The sequence below is a fragment of the Emydura macquarii genome, unplaced genomic scaffold (assembly GCF_026122565.2).
Source record: "Emydura macquarii macquarii isolate MOO-44397 ecotype Brisbane River unplaced genomic scaffold, CSIRO-AGI_Emac_v2 contig_3390, whole genome shotgun sequence".
NCBI lineage: Eukaryota > Metazoa > Chordata > Testudines > Chelidae > Emydura > Emydura macquarii.
Window position 1 is genome coordinate 970,815 of NW_027133527.1, and position 22,558 is coordinate 993,372.

The window sequence follows — 22,558 nt, forward strand, 5'->3', positions numbered from 1 at the left end:
CATGAGTCTACCTAGCTGCACATAAGTAAATGACTAGGTAATAATCGAGCAGTAAGTGGCAAATGTAGTAAACTCTAATCAAAGTGAATCCACCCCTGCTAGGTCATAGCCCCAGCTCACCGCTGAGAAGGCAGCAGTGTGTTTCTCTCAGCTGCTTCTATCTTGTGATCCTCTTTCTTCTATAGCCCATGGGCATCTTCTCTATCCTGGAAGAGCAGTGTGTGTTCCCTAAGGCCACGGATGCTACTTTCAAGGCTGCCCTCTACGACAACCACCTAGGCAAATCATCCAACTTCCTCAAACCCAAGGGAGGCAAGGGCAAAGGGCCTGAAGCCCACTTTGAGCTGGTGCACTACGCTGGCACGGTAGGTCCAGAACAACGTTCTTTTTGTTGGCATAACATCCATATCGATCCAGGTCCCTGCATAGGCCCAATCCTGTGCTCACTGATGTTAATGATGGAACTCCCACTGACTTCAGTGGAAATGGAGTCAGGACTGCACTGCACACCCAGGTCTGTTGGACCCATGCTTGGGCACTCAGTGTTTCCAAGCCCATGTTTCAGCATCCACATGGCACTGGGTCATGCACCAATCATGTCATGCTTTCAAGGCCTTTAACATATAAGAGCACAATGCACCTTTATGGGCCAAATTCCCTGCTGGGGTAAACTGGTGGAGCTTCGCTGACTTCAACAGGGCAGCATCAACTTACCCCAGCAGGGAATTTAGTCCAACAGGGTGTCATTGAAATGCATCTCAAAATGCTTTACAATAACAAATGAGATAAATCACAATCTAAAACTGCAGCTGGGCAAATCTATGATCAGTGACTCGACAGTAGCACACTTTAGTGGATAATGAGTAGCAAGTCAACTGCAGGAGCCAAATATCTGTCAGGGATGGTCTATGTATACTTAGTCCTGGCTCCGTGCAGGGGGGAGGGACTAGACAACGTTTCTAGGTTCCGTCCAGCCCTGAATTTCTATGACACCTCAACATATGGGGTTCGGCGCTCATAAAAAATTAAACCTTTAAAAAAATTCTGCAAGCCACTGCTTCCTTCTCCCCCAGGACTTTGTTTCTGGGAGCACAAAGACTAATGGGACAGTTGCCAGGAGTGAAAATAAGCCAAGGGGTTACACTGATTTTTGCTCATTTCTCAAAAGCTGCCAGAAGACTCTGAGTCCTGGGGTTCACTGATGCTTGTCTAGCCTTTCATGGAGACTGTGTCAAAGCAGCCGTGGCAACGCTTTAGCAGCAGGAACAGTCTTTATGCACAGCACCAAACTCTGCCAGTTATTCACACACTCGACCGCACAGACATCCTGACAAAACATGATCACAGTATGAATCGCAAGGGCCTTCACTGTGTCTTATTCATATTTAGCAGCTATTTCCACTCACTGATCGCACATGGGCATTTGAAATTGACATTTGACATTTGTTGTTAGCCTACGCCAAGCTACAGATTGCACCAGTAGATGATCTGTCAGTGGATCTGTGTGAATGCATATTAGGGAAGTGTCTAATCTCTGCTGCAACATGCCTCCAACCGCCAAGCCTGCCAAAGCTCCTCCACACAGGGGATTATCTGCTTTCCATGGCAAGAGTCCCCCTAAACCCACGAGACTTCGATGAGTAAATTAATCTGATCCTCACTTTCCGTCTTGATGTAGTGGATTTCTCCCCCTCCCTCTTCAGAGGTCTTTGGGGCCAGCAGTCAATGGAGAAGAAGCGTCTTCTCATTTATACCGTGTTGCAGCAACATTCTCTTTCAGAATCTGGAGTGTTCGCTTTTCTCCCCCCTCTCCAGGTGGGGTACAATATCACTGGGTGGCTGGAGAAAAACAAGGACCCTCTGAATGAAACAGTGGTGGGCTTGTTCCAGAAATCCGGCATGACACTGCTCAACATGCTTTTTAAAGAGGAGGAGGCTGCAGGTATGGTAAACATTACATAGTACGGCCAATACTGTCATTGCAACGTGGTTGAAAGCAAATGTGATCATGTCTAGCCCTTTTGTGTTTCCCCACAATTCTCTGTGGCAAGGATTAGGACAGTGGTTGTAGCTCCCTCTGCAGGCAGGTAGCAGACTGCACCCTGCTCTGCGATACAACCTCTTCCATGCTGAAAGATGGGTCTAACTCCGTCCTTGAAAATTATGCCCCCTTAGTGTTAGCCGAGATGGCTCCCCTTGTTTGAATGAAGCCTCTTTAGAACACTGCTGCTGGCACGCACTTGTGTCTGAACGAAGTGAGGATGCAATGCGGAGTTAATGACAAACTATGGAATTCCCTCCTGGCAGTAAATGGCCTTCTGTTGACCAGACAAATGTCAGATTTCTATCAACCAGAAAACTTGCTGCCTCGTAGGATTTTTGCCAGCTCCGCCTGGGCTCTGCAGTTCAAAAGATGAATGGGAAAACTGTTTATGAAAATGCTTTTAAGATCTCCAATTATTAACAGATTGGGCCAAATTCTCCTCTCAGTTACACTGGTCCCTCCAATTACAGTGCAAAGCAGTGCAAAGCAATTCAGTTGCACTACTGTAACCAAGAGGAGAATTTGGCTCAATGTACGTACAAATGCATGTACTTTCAAACACAATATCGTAAACTTCGTTTTCCTTTCCCTTCTTTTCCAAGGACTGAGCTTGCTTCAAATTCCAGGATTCCTTTACAATAGTAACTGAATACAAAAAACCCTAAACCAAAGTAGCATGCAGGTTTGAGTGATGCTTGTTTTTTATTTAAAGGCTGTACTATCCAGCGAGAACAGTACTGTGAACTACAGGGTCCTGAAGAGATGCATTTGTTTTGTGCGCGACAGTATATCACTTTAATTGAATGTATACTTGACTGTATCACTTATACGTTATGCATTTTAATATTATTGTCAGCTGGTGGTACCAAGAAGCAGAAGAGAGGCTCTTCATTCATGACTGTCTCCAATTTCTATAGGGTACGTGGCCATTTGCTGTCCATCATCCATCCATTGTAATATAGGGTACTTTATTATTTGTATTGCAGTAATGCCTCAGGCCTCCATTGTGCCAGGCACTATACACACATAATAAGAGTCCCTGTCCAAAGGAGCATACAATCTATGGTATGATCTAGGAATTATAGCTATGCTCTAGGAATTATTTTGGGGAAGCACTCTGGCCTGTGTTAGACAGGAGGTCAGACTAGATGATCACAATGGTTCCTTCTGCCCTTGGAATCGATGAATCTAAGTTTTAGAAATGATTCTATGGGTAGACATGACCAGCAGCGGTTGGGAGCATAAGAGAACAGTGAGATAGCTTATGAAGAGTGGAATAAGAACACTAGTTGCCCAAGATCACATCAGCTGCCCTTTAGAACTGAAAATCCCGGATTCAGAGCCTCTTGATCATCTCCAGGGTGAGGTTTCTCAAACGTTCATTCATGCAGCACTTTCCCTCTGAGCTGTGCAGCATCCAGCCTGCACCTGCGTCCTATTGTTATCTTTGCAACAAAAGAGTGTGAATTAACGTATTGTGCATGAGGTTCTCTCTCTCCCGCTTTGCTTGCTCACATTGTTTGTCTTCCTCTGGCTTCAGGAGCAGCTGAATAAGCTGATGGCTACTCTGCATAGCACGTCCCCTCATTTTGTGCGCTGCATCATTCCAAATGAGTTCAAGCAGTCTGGTAAGTATCTGGAGAGCCTCTGAACCACACTTGGGCACAGACACACAATGCCTTCAGCACTAACTTTGGCTAGCTGAACAGCAGATCTCTATCCAGCACTGGAAGAACACGGGCCGTCGCTTCATAGAACACCTCCATATCCTTTAAAGGCAACATTAGGACAGGACAAGATTCCAAAGACAGGATAGCTAATGAACACTTCATTCCTCTGTGGATGTCCAATGGACAGGGAAATACAGAATCACCAGACTGGATAAATTGGTGCCATCTCTGTCAGACCGTGTTGTGTCTGACTTATACCTTCTTTGCAGGATCAAATAGGGAGACAGTGACTGAAGGAGAAGACTCTTGTTCTCACACAAATCTTTGAGCTCTAGTCAACTGGCAAGGACAGTAACAGAAAGCACAGAGTAGCACATGGACTTCTCTTAAAGGATGCTTACCCCTGATATCTTCCTTTAACTCCTTGTCTATTCCTGAATATACTGTTGGGCTGATACGTGTCCTAGATACTTCACCTCCTGGATTTCCGTAGGTGTCAGTGGAATCTCAGCAGCACAGTAATTGCAAGAGGACTGATGGAGCAGGCTGAGGTGAAAATGTAGAACATTTCAGTTTTCTTTGTAGCCAACACAGCAAAGTGAAGGACGCCCTTAATACATTCCTGTCTCCTCGATTTCAGGTCTACCCACCATGTGTGAACACGATCCCCTGCCGATCTCTCCCTTTGCATCTTTGTGTAACTGAGGGCAAACTGCGTGAGATGCGCCAATTGTTTTGCTCCTCTCTGGCTCAGTAAGGTGGAGCGCTGAGCTGTACTCTTTCTGGTTTTTGTAGGGGTGGCTGATGCTCACTTGATCTTGCACCAATTGGCTTGTAATGGAGTGCTGGAAGGCATCCGTATCTGCAGGAAGGGCTTTCCTAACAGACTGCAGTACCCTGAATTCAAGCAGAGGTGAATGTTTATATTATTCTGCCCATTTGTTATAGTTTGGGAGGACGGACATGTACGACATCCTATTTGGTAACCTCCTTGGACGGTCAGGAGGCAGAGTAGCTATGGATGCTCGACAGCTAACCCTCCTACAGCCTCTCCTCCAGGAACTCTTAGTAAAGATGAGAAACAGAGAGGGTTATAAACTCCTCACAGCGGGCACCCCAGCCCTTCGGAGATCTTTGCTAGAAGAGACCGAGATGGAAGCAGACATTAACCCTTGCCTAGCTCTTTTACACTGTTCCGAACAGTGGCTCCTACATCATTACCCATCTTTCTCATTTCAGATATCAAGTCTTGAACCCCAATGTAATCCCTCAGGGATTTGTGGACAATAAGAAAGCATCGGAATTGCTGCTTGGCTCTATTGAGCTGGGGGAAAATGAGTATAAAATTGGGCACACCAAGGTACTGGTTTTTCCTACCGAATTAAGCTACATGAATCTAAGACCACTGTAATCCGATTTAAGTGTTTCTGCACAGGGAATTGCACCAGTTTATGTTGATTACAAAACAGATTTTAATTCGAGCACTGGGACTTGTGTGTGTGTAGACAAGACCTCAGAGTTAAAAGTTCCTAGAGCAATCTTAACTCTGCCCTCCATGCATACATTGCCTTCCATTACGTGAACTCACTACACAGAGCAATGTGACATGCTATTTATCACATACAGCGTAATATAATGCAAAGGAGTCACGCTTTTTTAAAGAGGGGCTAAACCCTCAGGCCCTTTCGCTCTTTACTCGCTCCTTAGTGAACCTCGACAGTGCAAGTGCTACAGGGGCACAGCTGCAGCACGATGTTATAGACACTACAGCGACAGAGGGGGGTTCTTCTGTCACTGCAGTAAATCCACTTCCCCAAGAAGCGGTAGCTAGAATTCTTTTGCAGACTAGCAGTGTCTCCACGGGGGTTTCTGTTGCCTTAGTCACATTGCGCAGGGCATGAGATTTTTCATCACCTAACTTTGTAACGTAGGCCAGGCCTTAATCAAGCAAAAATTTCACTGACTGAGAATTATGCCTGACTTCAGACTGAGTAAAAACAAATGAGTAAAGTCAAGTCCTTGTTTTTTGCCCCTATAATCTTAGTGGAGCATGTCAGAAGTTAGTATTTCTACACGTATGTCTTATGTGATCCCGTAATTTAACAGATTATTGTGATACACATGCAGAGGGGAGAAAAAGTTCAGATTTTTGTAGGAATTTATAATGGAATTTTCTAATTTTTATTGCACTCACACCCCATTTATTGCTTCTCTAGCATATTTCATCTTTAGATTGCAAAGTGCTTTCCTATGTGTCAGTTAATTAAATCTTCCAGTGTCCCTGTTGTTAGCCCCATTTTACTGCTAATGGGACACAGGCAGAGACAGGGTAAGTGACTTCACCAAGGACATGCAGCAAGTCAGTCCTAGAGCCAGAAATAGAACCCAGGAGTCTTGATGGCCAGTCCCTAGCTCCTAAAGTTCCCAACTTTAAAATATTATTAATATATAATTCTGTGTACCTACAGTGATAGTAAATGTAGGTGAGAGTCAGACAGGTCAACAAAGGCAGAAACCCACAGACACAAGCAAAAAAGGGGATTAATAGCCCTGAATAAGTCCAGATACATGAATTAAGCCTAGAAATGGGGACAGAAGTTCACAGATTGAAAGTTCTGGTGCACGACCTGGAAGCCAAGTTCTAACAGTCGTCTCTCGCTCTTCAAGGTGTTCTTCCGCGCCGGAGTCCTGGCCAAACTGGAAGACATGCGCGATGATCGGCTGGCAAAGATCATGACCATGTTGCAGTGCCGTGTTCGTGGCTTCCTGATGCGGCTTGAGTTCAAAAAGATGCTGGAAAGAAGGTAGCCCTTTGAAATATGAGACACCGCTTCATGCATCCGAGGGAGCATTAGAAACCAATTACTAACCTGCTTCATTCACTACTCGGCACCATGAAGCGAATCTTGGATTTCAATCCCTTGGTCCTGGCACACGGCCATAGTAATGGGACCGTGCACTGTGGATATACAAGGGAATCCTCCCCTTCAGGCCACACAGGTGTAGGAAAGCCATGCTGCAGCCACAGGGCTACAATAGCTCCACTCTCTCCCATGCATCTACTCTACGAGGGGTACTAGCTGGTGGGTCTATGTCGTGTTGGATCCACAAGCCCTGCCTCTGTTCAGGAACCTGATTGTGCAGTGTGGTGCAGTGAACTCTTTGGAGCACTGCTTCGTGGTACACGGTTGGTGTAGATCAGAGTGGGGCCTTAACATCTTGCTGTGCGGTAGAACTGTATTGTTTCTGTTGCCAACAGAGGCCTTCATGGCAGCAGGACGGAGGAGTGGGTGGAAGGGAGGCAGGTATTGCTCGTCTTTTCCAGCTGATGCACCATATTTGTTTCCTCCCGTGCATTAAACACCCATTTTCTACTTCAGAAGCAGCACTCCTTCTTTCTAGTACAATCCTGCCACCCTTTCCCTACCTCAGCACGCTACTGCTGACCTTTCTTGCATCTGGTGAATACTTCCATCCATTGCTACCACACTCTGCTAATGCACCAGCATTGCACATTCTCTGTATGCCGGCTTCAGTCTCCTGGTGGGGTTCAACCCCACTGCTACTGTGATACTTGCCCCATGCAATAGACAGTGCACAATGAGCCTTTGAAAATAATACCTGGTTTAGGAAACAATTCTATTAAATGACGAGAGAGAACCCCTCTAGTCAATGGAGAAATGTGAGTTCAACATTTAAGAATGAACTGGAAAACCACATCTCTCAAACGAGCTGATAAAGAAACTTGCTGCATACCAGGACACTGTACTGATGTCTCAACTACATATTCACATTGCCAGGAAACTGGTGACTGTTTCTAACCCACACAACCTGTTCTGTTTCACTGCAGGCTCGGCCTGATGGTGATTCAGAGGAACGTTCGCAAATTCCTGCAGCTGCGCTTCTGGGGCTGGTGGAAACTGTATAACAAGGTGAGACCCTTGCTCCCCACAAGTACACATTGTACCCAGCTTATGCAGAATAAATAAAAGCAGCTGCAAGCGCTGGCCATGGGTGGGGTGCTTGAATTTTGAAGATAAGAGGTGGAAAAAAAGAAGTGCCTTGCCCAGTTAGTCATTGGCACCCAGAGTGTATTTACTTGTCACTGAATATCTTGTTAATTATTAACTGGGCCAGGGGCATGAATGCTTGCCCTACAAATCGATGGCAGGGAAGTCTGGAAATGGAGGATACTTTGAAATCTGAATGTGAGCCTGCCACCTCCAGGGAATGGGAGTTGGGTTCTTTAGGAAATTCAAGTCCTAGATCTCCCTCCTCCAAAAAATAAAATTCAACTCTGCCTTAAGCGACTAGGGGTTGGAGTTCTGAACGCTGGGATATGGACACTGGCTATTAATTAAACCCTAAAAACTTAGAACAAAGTTTCTTGGTCCATTTCTCCACCAGCTCAGAAAAATGTGGCCTAAATAGGAGAGATGAGCCTGATGCTGTAGCAGTGGCTTCTTCTCTCTTGTAGGCCCATGATAGATGATTAAGAGTTTTTGGTGGCGGGGGAAGGAAAAGAACATTGGCCAAGATATTCATGCTTAATAGATGCTGAAGGACCCGGACATCAATTTAAGGCCAAATTTAGGGGGAACCTAAAGAGCATCTGATAAATTTACCTGCATACCATTGGAGCACGTCTCATGCAAAATTGATATTGCACACCTTAATATTAATTATTCAACACCCATTTTGTGTGCGCGCAAATGTACATATGGGGCTTTTGCATGTGTGCAGGACAAAATGTTAAAAATGTGGGCCTCACATCCTCAATTTACCAGAAGTTCTGCACCTCAGGAACAAAGACTAGGAGCCTCAAAGGTATTTAGGCATCTAATTCTCCCATTGAAATAAATATCTTTGAGGATCTGGGCCAAAGAGCCTTCACAAGACATTAAGTCAGCGTTTGATCTCAGTTACACTGGCGTGAATCTGCAGTAGCTCTAATGACGACATCAACGGAGCTCAGCATCTGGCAAACTGTTCTAATTTCTCTGTTGGGGCCCAGGGCCCCGAATCGTTAGGGTAGGTAGTTTAGTTTGTTATGATTCCTTTCCTGGAAGTCATGTAACTCGCACTATAGTTGTGAATCACTCTGCACCAAATCAATCATTTCAGAAGACACCAGGCCCAGGCAATACTTGAATATGGCAATAAAGCGATCAGCTCAGGAGTATTCTGGGGGGAAGTTTCGACAGAGAAGACCCATTTGTGAACCTCACTGGTTGTACTGCTTGCTTACAGGTGAAGCCTCTGTTGAATGTGGCCCGACAGGAGGAGGAGATGAAGGCGAAGGAAGAGGAGCTGAGGAACGCCATGTCGAAGACTCAGGAAATGGTTGATCGTATCAAACAGCTGGAGGAAAAGGCGGCCACCCTCAGCCAAGAGAAGAATGACCTCACCATCCAGCTGCAGGCTGTGAGTTATCAAAAAAAGGATGGCGAAAGGTTATGTCTCCTCTTTGGGACCTGAAAAGGGCACTGGCTATAGCTTTTCCAAATGATTCATTAAAGGGCTTGTTTTAAGGATCCGGAATGAATGAACAGCAGAGGCAGATGGAATGTGAGATTCCCAGGCACTCGTAACAGAGCAAAGAAAAACCCAACTCTTCCGGAAACAGCAGGAGGCAGAGCGGCCTAATGTTTAGAGCAAGGGAATGGGAGTCAGGAGTCCTGGGTTCTCCTCCTGCCTCAGCCAATGATTCTGTGTGACATTAAGCAAGTGACTTGTGGGAAAGATTTTCAAAAGCACCCTCTAATCTGGGTTCTTCCATTTTGGGTGCCCAACTTGAAACACCAAAGGCCTGTTTTCAGAAGTGCTAACGTCCTAGCATAGCCGGCAGGGATTCGGTGGAGCAACCCCTGATCCACTGTACATGGATGTTTGGTGCCACAAGAGACCAGAGATACAGTAGCCTCTAAAATGATAAAGGTCGCGTTTCCCTCCCTCCATTAGGAACAAGAGAACTTGACAGATGCTGAGGAGCGGCTGACCCAGCTGATGAAATCTAAGATGGACATGGAGAGCCAGATTTCGGAGATGAAGGAGCGCCTGGAAGAAGAGGAGGGCACAGCCTCTTCCCTGAGTGCCCACAAGCGCAAGCTGGAAGGGGAGCTCAATGACCTAAAGCGTGACCTAGAAGGGTTAGAAACCACCTTGGCTAAGACCGAGAAAGAGAAGCAGGTACGAAATGTCATAGTTATTTTAAGCTCTCTTCCTTACCCTTTAGGGAAATAACCACTGTCAAGAACAGGAAACCAACCAGCAAAACTCACTCAGTCTGAATGTCATTTCAGAGGCTAGCTCGGAAGCTCTCTGCTGTTTTCCTCTCCGGGATTCAATATTCCCTCTTCCATAGTCTCTAAAAATCTGTTATTCTTTCTGTCTTGAGCTGGGAGGGTCCTGAATCTACAACCCTCCTTAGTGTTCCATATTAGGAGGAATAATTTCCCTGTAACTCCCAGGAATCTTTCTCTACAGGGGCCTTCAGAGCCCTTCCACATCTTGTGTTAATTACCGCCCTTCTCACACTGCAGTTACTGGATCTTTGCTTATAAAATGTGGCCCAGTGAATCCCTCCCAGTTTCTTTTTTTGTCTAAATTTGGAGGGACAGTCCCTCTGCTCCCTGTCAACCATTTCTTATTTGGAACATTTGCAGGTTTATATCCATGATGTTACTGCCTTTTGTCAGTGTGACACAGTCCCTGGGTCACAGTCAGCAAATGCTTGCGGCTGCCAGCTCTTTCCCCTGAAATCAGTATTAGTTAGATAGAAAGCAGGACAGGAACCTTGGTCTTCAACTCTCAGACACGTGGATTGTGTGAGAGGTCAATGACAGAGGTTCAGGTTTTGGCCTTCCTGGAGCTAAAGAACTACAAGTTAGTTGATTTGGGGGGCGCAGTCCCCTGATGCTGCTAAAAGTTTACGTGGCTGGTTGTGACCTGAACTGTGTTATCTAACTTGTCTCCAGGCGCTAGACCACAGGGTGCGAACCCTGACTTCGGATCTCTCCGTCCGGGACGACACAATCGCCAAACTCCAGAAAGAGAAGAGGGCGTTGGAGGAGCTGCACCAGGTAGAAAGATCTGCTCCATTTTCTTTATTGCACCCCAGTTGTATCCGTAGGGTTGCGCTCTGGTGAAGGAAAAATGGTGTCCTTCTACCTGGGCTGTCGAGAGATTACAATTGCTGCACAAATGGGAAAGGATCCCAAATATCAGGCATGCTGGGGATTTGTGTTCACCTATAAATTACACATTGCAGTACAGTAAAATCTTGCTCCTTTGCATTAATGGCCATGAGATCTATTGTGAACTGCTGAATTTTGTGTGACAAATGCAAAACACATCCCCTGCTGTTGGTGCATGTAGTTTTGTAGCAATTCTGGCCAGGGAGCGTGTTTTTCTTACATACAATGACTAGCCCGCAGACAGTCAAAGTCCACCCCCAGCCGCATTCGGTTCAGCGGGCTGATGTGAAGGCACATCGGTTTCCGGAGCGTAGCACACAAGAAGTCATAGTAACTAACGATAGCGTTAGTAATAGTACTGAGTTAGCAAACGTTCTGCAGTCTGTTTTCCACAAGTAATGAAGTCCTAGTGAGATGTTACAGTTTTCTATTACTGACCTCTTTGCTCAGCTATGAAGAGACTGCCATTTTCCGGGTGCAAAGGATGGTGTGTGGACGAGCCAAGAGCAAACGATGAGGTTCTTTTGTAATGATATACAAGGTCATTGGACCAGATCCTGCAGGTCTTGCTGACATCTACGCAAAGCTCCCATTCATGTCAGTCAGTGGGTGTTTGGCCTGAATATGTCCTGAGTAAGGAGGACTGCAGCTGTACCCCAGGATTATTAATACCATCATTACATTTAACAAGAAACCAGACAATTATATGAATCATTAATAAACCTGAGGACCCTTCACTGAGAGTAACTGGGGTTTTGGGTGGGCCAAGAGATGGTGTTTTTCTTTCTCACTGTCAGGGCAGTGGTAGCTAGTCTTCCAGTTCCTGCCAACACCGGGCACCGATGGTCCTCTTCTCTATGTCTTTCTTCCTAGAAAACTCTAGATGACCTGCAAGCTGAGGAGGACAAAGTGAACCATTTAACCAAGAACAACAGCAAACTTACCACTCAGCTACACGAGGTGAGAACTGGTTGGTCTGAGATCGTCACTTCATTCATCACTGCGCGAAGGCTTGTTTTTAAAGAACAACACCTTGGGCACCTCTGAGGAACATCCACTGTGCAGATGTTATCATTAGAGAGGGCTTGTTTCTGCCCAGCCAGCTTCTTCAAATTCTTGTTGCCATTGGTTCTCCTTTCCCCTTTTATCTCTGACTAGCTGGAGGACAACTGGGAACAGGAAAAGAAGATCCGTGCCGAGGTGGAGAAGGCCCGACGGAAGGCTGAGGGTGACCTGAAAATGACCATTGAAAACCTCAACGAGATGGAGCGAGCCAAACTGGATTTGGAGGAGGTTGTTAAGAAGTAAGTGTCAGTACATACAGAATCTCATTGTGTGGCAGATGCTCTTGAGTCAAAACTGGGCAGCACCGTGGATCTGAGGGCGTTAATTATACCTGAAGGCCCCTTCATTAGAAATTCACTAGTAAGAGTTCCTCTTTGTAACCTGGGATCCTAGAAATGCATTCCTAACTGAATGCCCAAAGGAAGTGTTGTCTAATGGTTAGAGCAGAGGAGTAGGAGTCAGGACTCCTGGAACTTATTCTCAAATCTTTGTCCAACTCATTGTCTGATCTTTGGGAAGTCTCTCTATTTTCCCTCTTATAAAATGAGTTAATCATACCCACCTCAGTGGGGTGTTGTGAGTTTTAACTGATCCTTATTTCTATAAGACTTTGTGATCCTGATACAAAAGCTGTTCTAGAAATGCAAAGTTTCATTGCTAATTAGATCATTATTATAGTGTCACCACTGATTACGCTAGTGATGGGTATGCCAGCATTTCTCTGGCATACCTCCCCTTCAAAATTAACGTTAAGGATGTAAATTCACAATTATACATTATCGAATCCACTGCTATTGTTAGTAAAATAGCTAAGCAAATGAATACAGTCATTAATTAGTAGGTGCAAAGCTTAATAATGCCAGTCTTAGCACAGAGCTCAGCAGAGCGCGCAAGGCTGTTGGGCTCCAGTGTCAGGGAAGCGATGTGCGGACAGGAGTGTGGATAAGCACTAAAATCACTCCTCCATCCTGAGTGAATGTACGGTAGAATCTCAGCATTACGAACACCTCAGGAATAGAGGTTGTTCGTAACTCTGAACAAAACGTTATGGTTGTCCTTTCAAAAGGTTACAACTGAACATTGACTTAATTCAGCTTTGAAATGACTATGCAGAAGAAAAATGCTGCTTTTCCTTTATTTTTTTAGTCGTTTCCATTTAACACAGTACTAAATCTCTGCGTGCTTCCTGTTCCAAATGAGGGGTGTGGTTGACTGGTCAGTTTGTTGTAACTCTGGTGTTCATCACTCTGAAAGGTTCTGCTGTAACACTCAGCTCCCCTGGGTGCCCATGACTTTACTCTCAGGAGTACATGGTAAAAAAGGGGCAGGGAATGGGCATCACTGAGGCGAAATGAGCTGAAGTATTAAGGCTCATCATGCTAAAGAGGCGATTAGCTAGGAACTGCCTACTTAGCCATCACTCCTGCTGCTAGGTTATGCAGAGTCAAGGGTTCCTTGGGGAGTTCTTTCCAGGTCACTGATCTCGGTAAAAAGGACCATCCACCATGTGACAACCGCTCCCACCTGAAGGGGTCTCTTGTGCCTTTTCTCACAGGCGAGACATGGAAATCAATTCAGTCAATTCTAAGGTGGAAGATGAACAGTCTCTGAATTCCACGCTGCAGAGGAAACTGAAAGAACACCAGGTGGGAAATGCTCTGACTATTCTTGCCCTCTGGTTTTCCTTTGCTAGTATCAGAGGGACTATCCAAAATCACCTGAGAAGTCAATCCACTGGCAACCTAGGGAGCTGGACTGGCCGTTAGGGACCCCTGTCCTTCATGACAACAGACAAGGACACCACTGAAAAACTCCTCAAATCAAAGCTTCAATAATACCAAACCTTTGTGGCTAGGACCAGATTCTCCTCTCTGGCACATCAGTGTAAACTGGAGTGACTCTGCTGAAGTCAATGAATTGATTCCAGTTTCACACCAGTTTAAACGAGATCACCATCTATCCCCCATTCTCTACACGACAAGTACAAATGTCAACTTCCTTTTCTCCTACATAAATTATCCTAAGAAATCCATTGGTCAAGATGAATGAATGCAAAACAGCAATCTAGCTCTCTTGTTAAAACGGAGACAGGCCCCTATCATTCTTTAAGGCTTCAATACTTTCCTCTTGCAGTAACGCACGCAATAGTTCAGCAGCCTCTTCCATTTTCAGGTTAATACATTATATGAAGGTTGGCTCAGATGCAGCACACGTTTGGTTTTTTTCAGGGAAATTTTGATTTTTCTTTTTCCAGCTGCCCTGTCTGAAGCCCCAGGATGTGGAGTCGCTTGCCCTACAACTCACAATGAGTCAGGGACTCAGTCAGCTCTGAGCTCCACTCTGTCTTTTATTCCAGCTACTTGCACTACCCCCTATTTCCTTTTATGGCTGGAAAACTGCAGCCTCCGCTTTGAACTTACAACTCATCACGGATGTTCTGTCACAATGATGTGGCAAGAAGGAAGGTGATCCAGTGCAGGCACCCCTTGGTCTATTTGTATCTACCCCACAAGTATGGCTGGTCAAAAATTTGTCATTGAAACCAAGGACAGGGACTCCTGTGAAGCTTCCCTTCCCCTCCTGAAGGGGGGAGAAAGTTGTGAACCAGGGGAGCTGCAGCCCAGCCAGAGAGTCCAGCCCACAGAAGAGAACTGGTGTGTAAGGCATCCAAACTACAATTCCCACGAGGCACAGCGATGCCATTTTGAATTGAAATATTTCTGGTTTTGGCCAGAATGTTTCAGTTTTCAGTATTTCACTGAAAAAATCAGAATTCTTCATGGAAAAATGCCTATTTTTTGACCAGCACTACTAATAAGTTTCAGAACCAGTTAGAGCTCACTTGAGTGACTCTGCTTTCGGTTTCCCCATGTAAATTGGTCACCTTTCCAAGGACCAGCTAATCCCACGAGAGGCGACACTCATCAGGAACAAGAAGTTCTGGTGACAACAGTTTATTTAGGGCCAAATCCTACAGTCCTTTCTCAGGGAAAACTCCAACAGAAGTTGACAGGTGTTCTGACGGAGTACGGAAATTAGAATTTACATATGTTTCCATGTAGGTTTTTTCTTAGGCCTTCAGCCAGTAACATTCAGTAGAAACACTGCCCAGTTTACTGTTGCTTGTTCAATCACTTGATGTGCTTGTGTGTGTCTTACAGGCCCGTATTGAGGAGCTGGAGGAAGAACTGGAAGCTGAACGGGCTATGAGAGCTAAGGTAAAATTATCCTTCCAAAGAGAGAACTCGGAATTCTGCACACGCCTCTAAAAGGGATCTGATGAAAGACTGCAGGTTGCAAGTCCCTGATAAAATTAGCAATGGTGTGCAGACCAGTCTTGAACTCCAGTTTGCTTTCTGTCCACACCCCAAGGACCTATCCGCATGTAGGGGTCCCCTGGTTTGAAATCTATGTAGACTGAATGGGCCATGAAGAATGAACTATCTACCTAGTGCAAACAGGAGTCCTACAGGGCAGGGGCTGACCAGTTTGGGGAAAAATCTATGGCAGAACTGGGTGGCAGAACTGGGTAGATCCCACCCTGGCTTTAATAACAAAACCTTTGCTCCTGCTCTTTACAGATATGTCACTATGGATGTATCACATATAACAAACCTTACATGTTCAATTCCCTAAGCATATTGTAGGGAATTAACTGATAACTATATTATCAGATCTAGTAATAGCGGAAAAGGCTGTAGATAATTCGCTCTCCAAAGGATATACTGTAAAAGATTGTCCTAAACACACTCTGTGGCTAATATGAATGGACAGCATTAATACATAACTTTTCCATTTCAGTGCACTTTACAAATGATAACTAATTAATTCTAAACCATGCTATGAAGTAGGTAAGTATTATTAGTCCCATTACACAGATAGGGAAAATGAGGCACAGAGGGACTTGCCCATGGACACAGCGGGCACCATTGTTAGAGAAGGGACTACAGCTCAGGAATTCCTGGATCCCACTCCTGTGCTCAAACCATGCCTTATTCTCACTGTGCTTGTTTCTGAAATAGTTATGCTTATCAAAAAAGGCCATTGGAGAATTTAGGCTAGTCAGTGAGTAAGAATTTCTTTCCTTCCCTCCCACCAGGTGGAGAAACAGCGCAGCGACCTCTCCCGTGACCTCGAGGATCTCAGTGACCGATTGGAAGAGGCTGGAGGTGCCACTACTGCTCAGGTTCGGAACTGACCAGAGAAGGGCCTCTGACCCTTCTTGAAGAAAGCAAAGCATTAGTGAACGGGGAATGTCTCAAGGAGCCTTTTCAGAACCTGCCTTGAGCTGGTCAGCAGACCAGATACTACCCCACCTTTTAGTCCCAAACCTTTCCCAACCCCCAATTCCCCCCAAAACTTCCCCAAGCAGAGTCCTGACCCCCAAAAGGAAGACATGTCAGAAACTCCATGACGTGTGCCATGAACTTCACCATTGCTATTGACTTTATATGGACAACACTCAGAAACTACGGGTGATGCGTAACAGCATCAAACCCTTATGTTCCCTGATGATGAACTCATTTACTAGCATGGATAAGGGGGAGGGCAGATTTTCCATTGATTCCATGATTAAAACATTTGGACTGAAGTCCAAAGAACATTTCTGTTTGAACTTCAGCCCGGACACGTTGCCTTCAGGTGGATCTGTCCCAGTAGCCGGACGTAGACTCATTAATGGAGCTACACCAGGATGGAGCTGGGGAAACAATTAAAGCAAGACAAAAGGCATCAAAAAGCCTTTCAAACAAAACAGCCCCTTGAGGGACATGCTGAGAACTGGCGGCTCTCCCGATCCTGGTGGATGGTTTGTGCTCTGTCCCTCCGCAGATTGACCAGAATCGCAAGCGTGAGGCCGAGCTGCTGAAGCTGCGGCGTGAGCTGGAAGAGGCGGCCTTGCAAAGCGAAGCCACGGCCTCCACTCTGCGCAAGAAGCACACGGACGCCATGGCGGAGATGGCGGAGCATGCGGAGAACCTCCAGAGGGTCAAATCCAAGCTGGAGAAAGACAAGCAGGTCATGAAGGCTGAGGTCGAGGACCTCAGCGCCAGCATAGAGACCATCCAGAAATCCAAGGTAAGGAGCAAACAACCAGTGTCTCTGAAGCCCGGCAGGAAAGTCAGTGGGGCTGCATCATGTGCTGAGCACCTTCAACATTGGCTGAAACAGAGGCCATTTAGCGCCTTAGAGTGCCAGGCCCACATTCCACTCGCCTTGTCCACGCTGGTCGTTCCCTTATAATGGGACAGACTGGGTGTGCTAGACGAGCAGAATCTGGCCCTTCAAGTCAGACTTTGCTTTTGTCTGACCGACCTCGCTCCTCATTTACAGTTGAACGCTGAGGCCCATGTCCGCAAGTTGGAAGACAACTTGGCTGAGGCCAATGCCAGACTGGCCGAGATGGAGAAGAACCAGGCGGAAATTAATGCCGTCAGGACAAGACTCCAGGGTAAACTCCCGTCTCTGCTTTGGCACATCTGTGCCATATCGTGCTCCAATGCTCCTCCTCTTTCCCTTCCTCCTCGGACAGCCTGTCCCTATCTCCTCTAGCCATCTCTCTCTCTGCACAGCCTTTCTGGCAGGCCGGGACAGTCCAGCCTCATCATCTCTTTCAGTTCATCAGGGCAGAATTCTTTCATCTCGTGCTTGTTCTGCCCTTTATTTGTAGCTGAAAACAGCGAGCTGAGCCGGGAGCATGAGGAATCTCAGAGCAGGCTTACCCAGGTTGTCCGCATGAAGACTACCCTCACCTCTCAGGTGGATGACTTGAAGAGGCAGCTGGATGAAGAGTCAAAGGTATGGATGATAGCCAAGAGGGGGCTGCCGGCTGGATAGCTGCGCTAACTGCCATCCCATGCACTGCTCTCCTCAGAGTAACAATCCTTTTATTGCGTTAATGACTCACCTCTAGCCATGGAAGATCAGACTGGTCCAATTCATCCCTGGGGTAACAATTACTAGCTCTTTTTATCCACGGATCTTGGTGGTGGGCACCGTTAGCCCCATGAAACGAGACATAGGGCACATCTACACTGGGATTAAAAAACCGACAGCACCGAGTCTCAGAGCCTGGGCCAGCTGGCTCGGAGACGCGGGCTGCAGTGTAGATGTTCAGGCTCAGACTGGAGGCTGGGTTCTGAAGCCCTGTGAGGGGGGATGGTCTCCGAATGTGGGCTTCAGCCCAAGTCTGGACATCTGCACTGAAATTTTAGAACCCTGCAGCCCAAGCCCCATCAGCCTGATTCAGCTGACATGGGCCAGCCGTGCAGTAGGTCTTTTATCACAGTGCAGACAAACCCTCAGGGGTCTCACGTCAGTCAGTGGAAGAATCAAGAATAGAACACAGTCCTCCTGGCTCCCTGTCCTGTAACCCAACCCCTGGACCTCACAGCAGCTGGCTTCAATTGAGTTATAATTGAACAAATTGGACTGAAAACTACGCAATATTTCAAGTACCTCCTCTGCCCTGGAGGGACTCAGAATATTCCTCAAGCAGGCTCCGTTTACTTGGGGCATCACTCTGCTGGTGTATCGGTACTCCTCAGTCCTGGCAGAAACTGTCCCTTGGCTTAGAATGAGCACAGAATGGGCTTTCCAAGGTAACCCAAGTGAAACGTCACTCCCAAAACACTGACACCGGTGAAAGGCCAAATTCTGCTCTCAGTTATACGAGGGCACCTCATTCACTGCAAAGCAGTAACGCCCACAAACGGAGAGCAGAAACTGGCCCCGTCACTACGAATGTATTTGTGTTTCTGGCCTGAAATCTTTCTACCGGGCTCAGAACTGAGCTGTTCCATCTGAGCACCGAAAGTCCAGGAAGTTACTCCAGTGCATTCATTAACATATTCATTAGCATAAGAACGGCCATACTGGGACCAATGGTCCATCTAGCCCAGTATCCTGTTTTCTGACTGTGCCCAATGCCAGGTGCTTCAGAGGGAACGAACAGAACAGGTAATCCTCAAGTGACCCATCCCCTATCATCCACTCCCAGCTTCTGGCAGAGGCTGCAGACAATCGGAGCATGGTGTTGCTGGCTAATAGCCATTGATGGAGCTATCCTCCAGGAAATGTAGTTCTTTTTTTAACCCTGTTATAGTGTTGGCCTTATTTTATGCTCCCAAAGGACAAATAACTCGTGGTGGTTTTGGTATCTCTAGGCCCGTAGCACCGCAGTAGTGAGCCTGGCCAACACGAAGCATGACCTGGACCTGATGAAAGAGCAGCTGGAGGAAGAGCAAGAGGGCAAAGCCGAGCTGCAGCGCCTGGTCTCCAAACTCAACACCGAAGTCACGACCTGGAGAACCAAATACGAGACGGACGCCATTCAAAGAACCGAAGAGCTGGAAGAGACCAAGTGAGCATTCAGCTTTCAAGGCGCTGGAGATGGGACCGGGGTAGCCAGGGCCAGTACTCAGGCTGGCTGTCGGGGAGTCAGAGTTTAGATCTGTGAGCTTATGGTGCTCAACTTGAAAAGATAATGAGGAAGTGAGAACGCCCAGGTCAGGAGGAGAAAGCGGGATTGTTGCCTGTAATAATGAATAAGGGACAGTGAGAACTAAATTCCCATTGCTGCGTGGTATCAAACACAGCTGACACATTTTTGATAAAGGGGCAGATTCAGATCCCCTTGCTCGCACCTGAGTAATACTTTACTCCTCAGTCCGTCCTACTGAAGTCAATGGCACTACTCAGGAGGAAAGGGGCTACTAACCAGGAGTAAGGCAATCTGCCCCTTGGTAACTGATAAGAGAGATTATCAGAGCTGAAAAGGTTAAAAACTGAGCCCCCTTGGCTGTGGTCCATCTGAAAAGAGCTACCGTGAGGATCCATTCCACGTGATGGAGGCATGAGTAGAGCTCTTTGCATGAAAGCCCCATTTGACATCTCTTGACTCCGCTTGAATAGAGCTGTTTTACTTTCGAGTTGATGGACTGAGCATTGGCTGACACTGAGGGAGGCACAAAAGGGGAGAGAAGGCACAATTACCTTCCCCTTTCTGCACTTTTAGCGCAATCCTACTTCTTGAGATCCCCCAAGTGCCAGGCCAGTGCCCAGTGCCAGCAAACCCCCAGAGAGCAGGGGGCTGAACTGTGGCCCCAACCACTCCTTCCAAGACAAGCATGTTGCACATGGTTAAGGGGTGCTGCAGGATCTCTTCTCCAGCTTCCCTCCTCCAGCAACTCTGGACATATTCTCGCTGAGTCTGCAGCAACACCCCTGAAGAGTCCAGCTGTTGCGGAACCCTTCTGCGCACACTCAGCCCAGGGCCGGCTGTGGCTTTAATAGCCCTGTTACCGCATTGCAGTGCATGGGTTTATTTGCAAAGCCAGTTGGCAGGCACTGTGAAATGTGAGGGGTTGAAATGAATGCTGCAAAAACAATAAAAAGCCATGTAAAGTTCACAGTAAGCAGTGCACATGCTATTCAAAAGACAGGACAGTACCATTCTCAGTCAGCCTTCTTCAGGCCTACTGACCGTGGTAGGTCCCTCTGAGGGTGAAACCAATGAACATGTATGAGGAAGGGATGAATGGGGACCCTCTGTCCCTTCTTCTTTGTTCAGCTTCTGCTTTAAAACATTCCACCCTCAGGAGAAAGCTGGCGGCTAGGCTGCAGGTGGCAGAGGAGACAGCTGAAGTTGCCCAAGCACGGGCTGCCAGCATGGAAAAAACCAAGCAGAGGCTTCAGATAGAAGTGGAAGACCTCACTCTTGACCTGGAAAAGGTAAGGGACCTGATAAGGCAGAGATGGATTCCAGCCAACATATGCCTGAACAAAACATCCCAGGAAGCCCTAGGACCTGATCAACTGCCATGGACTTTGAACCAGGCCCCTAATTCACATGATTTTTATGGCCTCTACTAAGTCTCCAAAATCTTGGATTACCAGCAGTAGCAAGGCAGTAGATGTATCTCACTGTGTGAAAGCCCAGATGACAGTCAGACATTCCACCTGGGCATGCAGCATATTCCTTTTAGTCAGACTAATTAACCAGCTTCCAGCAGCAGCAAAAGCAACAGTCCATCTGGACAGACAGCCCCTCCTAGCTGCAGTACCAGGTCACCTTCTCCTAAACCTCTGTCTGCAATGCCATTTTACGTCACATTTCCCAGTGTTGCACTGCCACTGTTCGCAGCAACGGGGGGAATGCTAGGGTGGACTGGCCACTGGTGTTTTAATCACCATGTCATCTAGCCCTGCAGTCTAGACAGCCTGGCAGTGAAAACACTAGTGACTGGTGCTGCCTGTCTACCCTAGTGTTTCCACCTTTGCTACCACTAGTCTAGATGCACCAATGGTAGTACAACGGTGGGAAATGTGAATAAAAATGCTAGTTAAATCAGATCTATGGGATGCTCCAAAGACCATCTAAATGGGAATTTTTCCTATGACTACAATGGGCTTTGGATCAGGCCCTAAGAGCTGAAAACCCTACCTCACTGTGTTACATCACTGGGGCAAGGGGGTGTTTTGCTATCCTTTTCCTCTGATGCAGCTCATCTTTGGATAGCAAGAATGCAAAGAATATTTGTGATTAAAAGCCATAAGGCTCCAAGAAAGAGAAAAATACACGGTTATCCTTTCCCTTTTATGGTGATTCAGTTTAACACAATCTAAAATAGCTGTGGACGGCATCTGGTTTGCAACTGAATCCCAAATGCTTTTGAACGAGCCCCAGCAACAGACCACGAGAATTCCTAACAGCACATCTGTACGAAAAATGTCTGAAATGACAAACATTTGCTTCCTAGCAGCACTCTAACCACAGAATTGAGGGAGGATATCACCCTGCAAGAAACTTGGTGGTCTTGTCAAATTCCCAACAGCGGGGGGAAAAAAGCCAAGAAAATATTTTAATCATCCATTCAGAATGACTAAGAGGAACTCTGCCAGGGACTGGAACTCCTGCCAATTTAACTGTGACTAGCTGGCAGGACATGCACCGAAGTGATGTGTAAAAAAAACTTGTCTACAGTGAATGCTTGGCTTTCCCCTTCCAGGCCAATGCTGCTTGTGCTGCCCTGGACAAGAAGCAAAGGGCCTTTGATAAGATGCTGGCAGAGTGGCAGCAGAAATGCGAAGAGCTACAGGTGGAGCTGGACAACTCCCAGAAGGAGTGCCGCATCTACATGACTGAAAACTTCAAGCTCAAGACTGCCTATGAGGAAGCCCTTGAGCACCTGGAATCTGTTAAGAAGGAAAACAAGACCCTCCAGGGTAAATACTGAGTCAGGGTGAAAACAAACCTCCACACCTCCTCCAAAGCCCCTGATTTACACAGAATGATGGGCTGTAGATTTTTCCCGGGGATCCTCATGGATCTCATTTCCAGCGGCACTTTTGTTGTATATGAATGTATTTCTAGGCCAAATTCTGCTCTTGGGGTGAAATTCACCAATTCACGGACACCTCCCCCTGCACAAAAAAATTGCGAAAGTAACTTAGGTAAATATATAGAGCCAGGGGGAATGAGGAGGGCTCAGGAGACAGGAAGATTGTGGTGTAGGTCAGTTTCCTGTTTGTGGCCACTGCGTTAAAGCAGAGGCCATGATGACGCTGGGTATCCCTTGGGGGTT

The 22,558-nt window shown here is 46.6% G+C and overlaps 1 protein-coding gene across 1 annotated transcript in view; it reads left to right on the top strand.

Moving 5' to 3' along the window:
• Positions 1-22,558, top strand: part of LOC137144025 (myosin-16) — a 42,671-nt gene that overhangs the window by 12,305 nt on the left and 7,808 nt on the right. The window contains exons 13-34 of the mRNA XM_067534118.1: positions 186-365; positions 1,816-1,942; positions 2,901-2,962; positions 3,585-3,672; positions 4,510-4,627; positions 4,954-5,074; positions 6,382-6,518; positions 7,565-7,646; positions 8,965-9,138; positions 9,676-9,903; positions 10,692-10,796; positions 11,784-11,870; positions 12,069-12,214; positions 13,531-13,621; positions 15,137-15,193; positions 16,075-16,161; positions 16,806-17,051; positions 17,307-17,424; positions 17,644-17,771; positions 19,139-19,335; positions 20,573-20,705; positions 21,983-22,199. Of these exons, the coding sequence (XP_067390219.1) occupies positions 186-365; positions 1,816-1,942; positions 2,901-2,962; positions 3,585-3,672; positions 4,510-4,627; positions 4,954-5,074; positions 6,382-6,518; positions 7,565-7,646; positions 8,965-9,138; positions 9,676-9,903; positions 10,692-10,796; positions 11,784-11,870; positions 12,069-12,214; positions 13,531-13,621; positions 15,137-15,193; positions 16,075-16,161; positions 16,806-17,051; positions 17,307-17,424; positions 17,644-17,771; positions 19,139-19,335; positions 20,573-20,705; positions 21,983-22,199 (2,929 nt within the window). The remainder of the gene's footprint in view (positions 1-185; positions 366-1,815; positions 1,943-2,900; positions 2,963-3,584; positions 3,673-4,509; positions 4,628-4,953; positions 5,075-6,381; positions 6,519-7,564; positions 7,647-8,964; positions 9,139-9,675; positions 9,904-10,691; positions 10,797-11,783; positions 11,871-12,068; positions 12,215-13,530; positions 13,622-15,136; positions 15,194-16,074; positions 16,162-16,805; positions 17,052-17,306; positions 17,425-17,643; positions 17,772-19,138; positions 19,336-20,572; positions 20,706-21,982; positions 22,200-22,558) is intronic.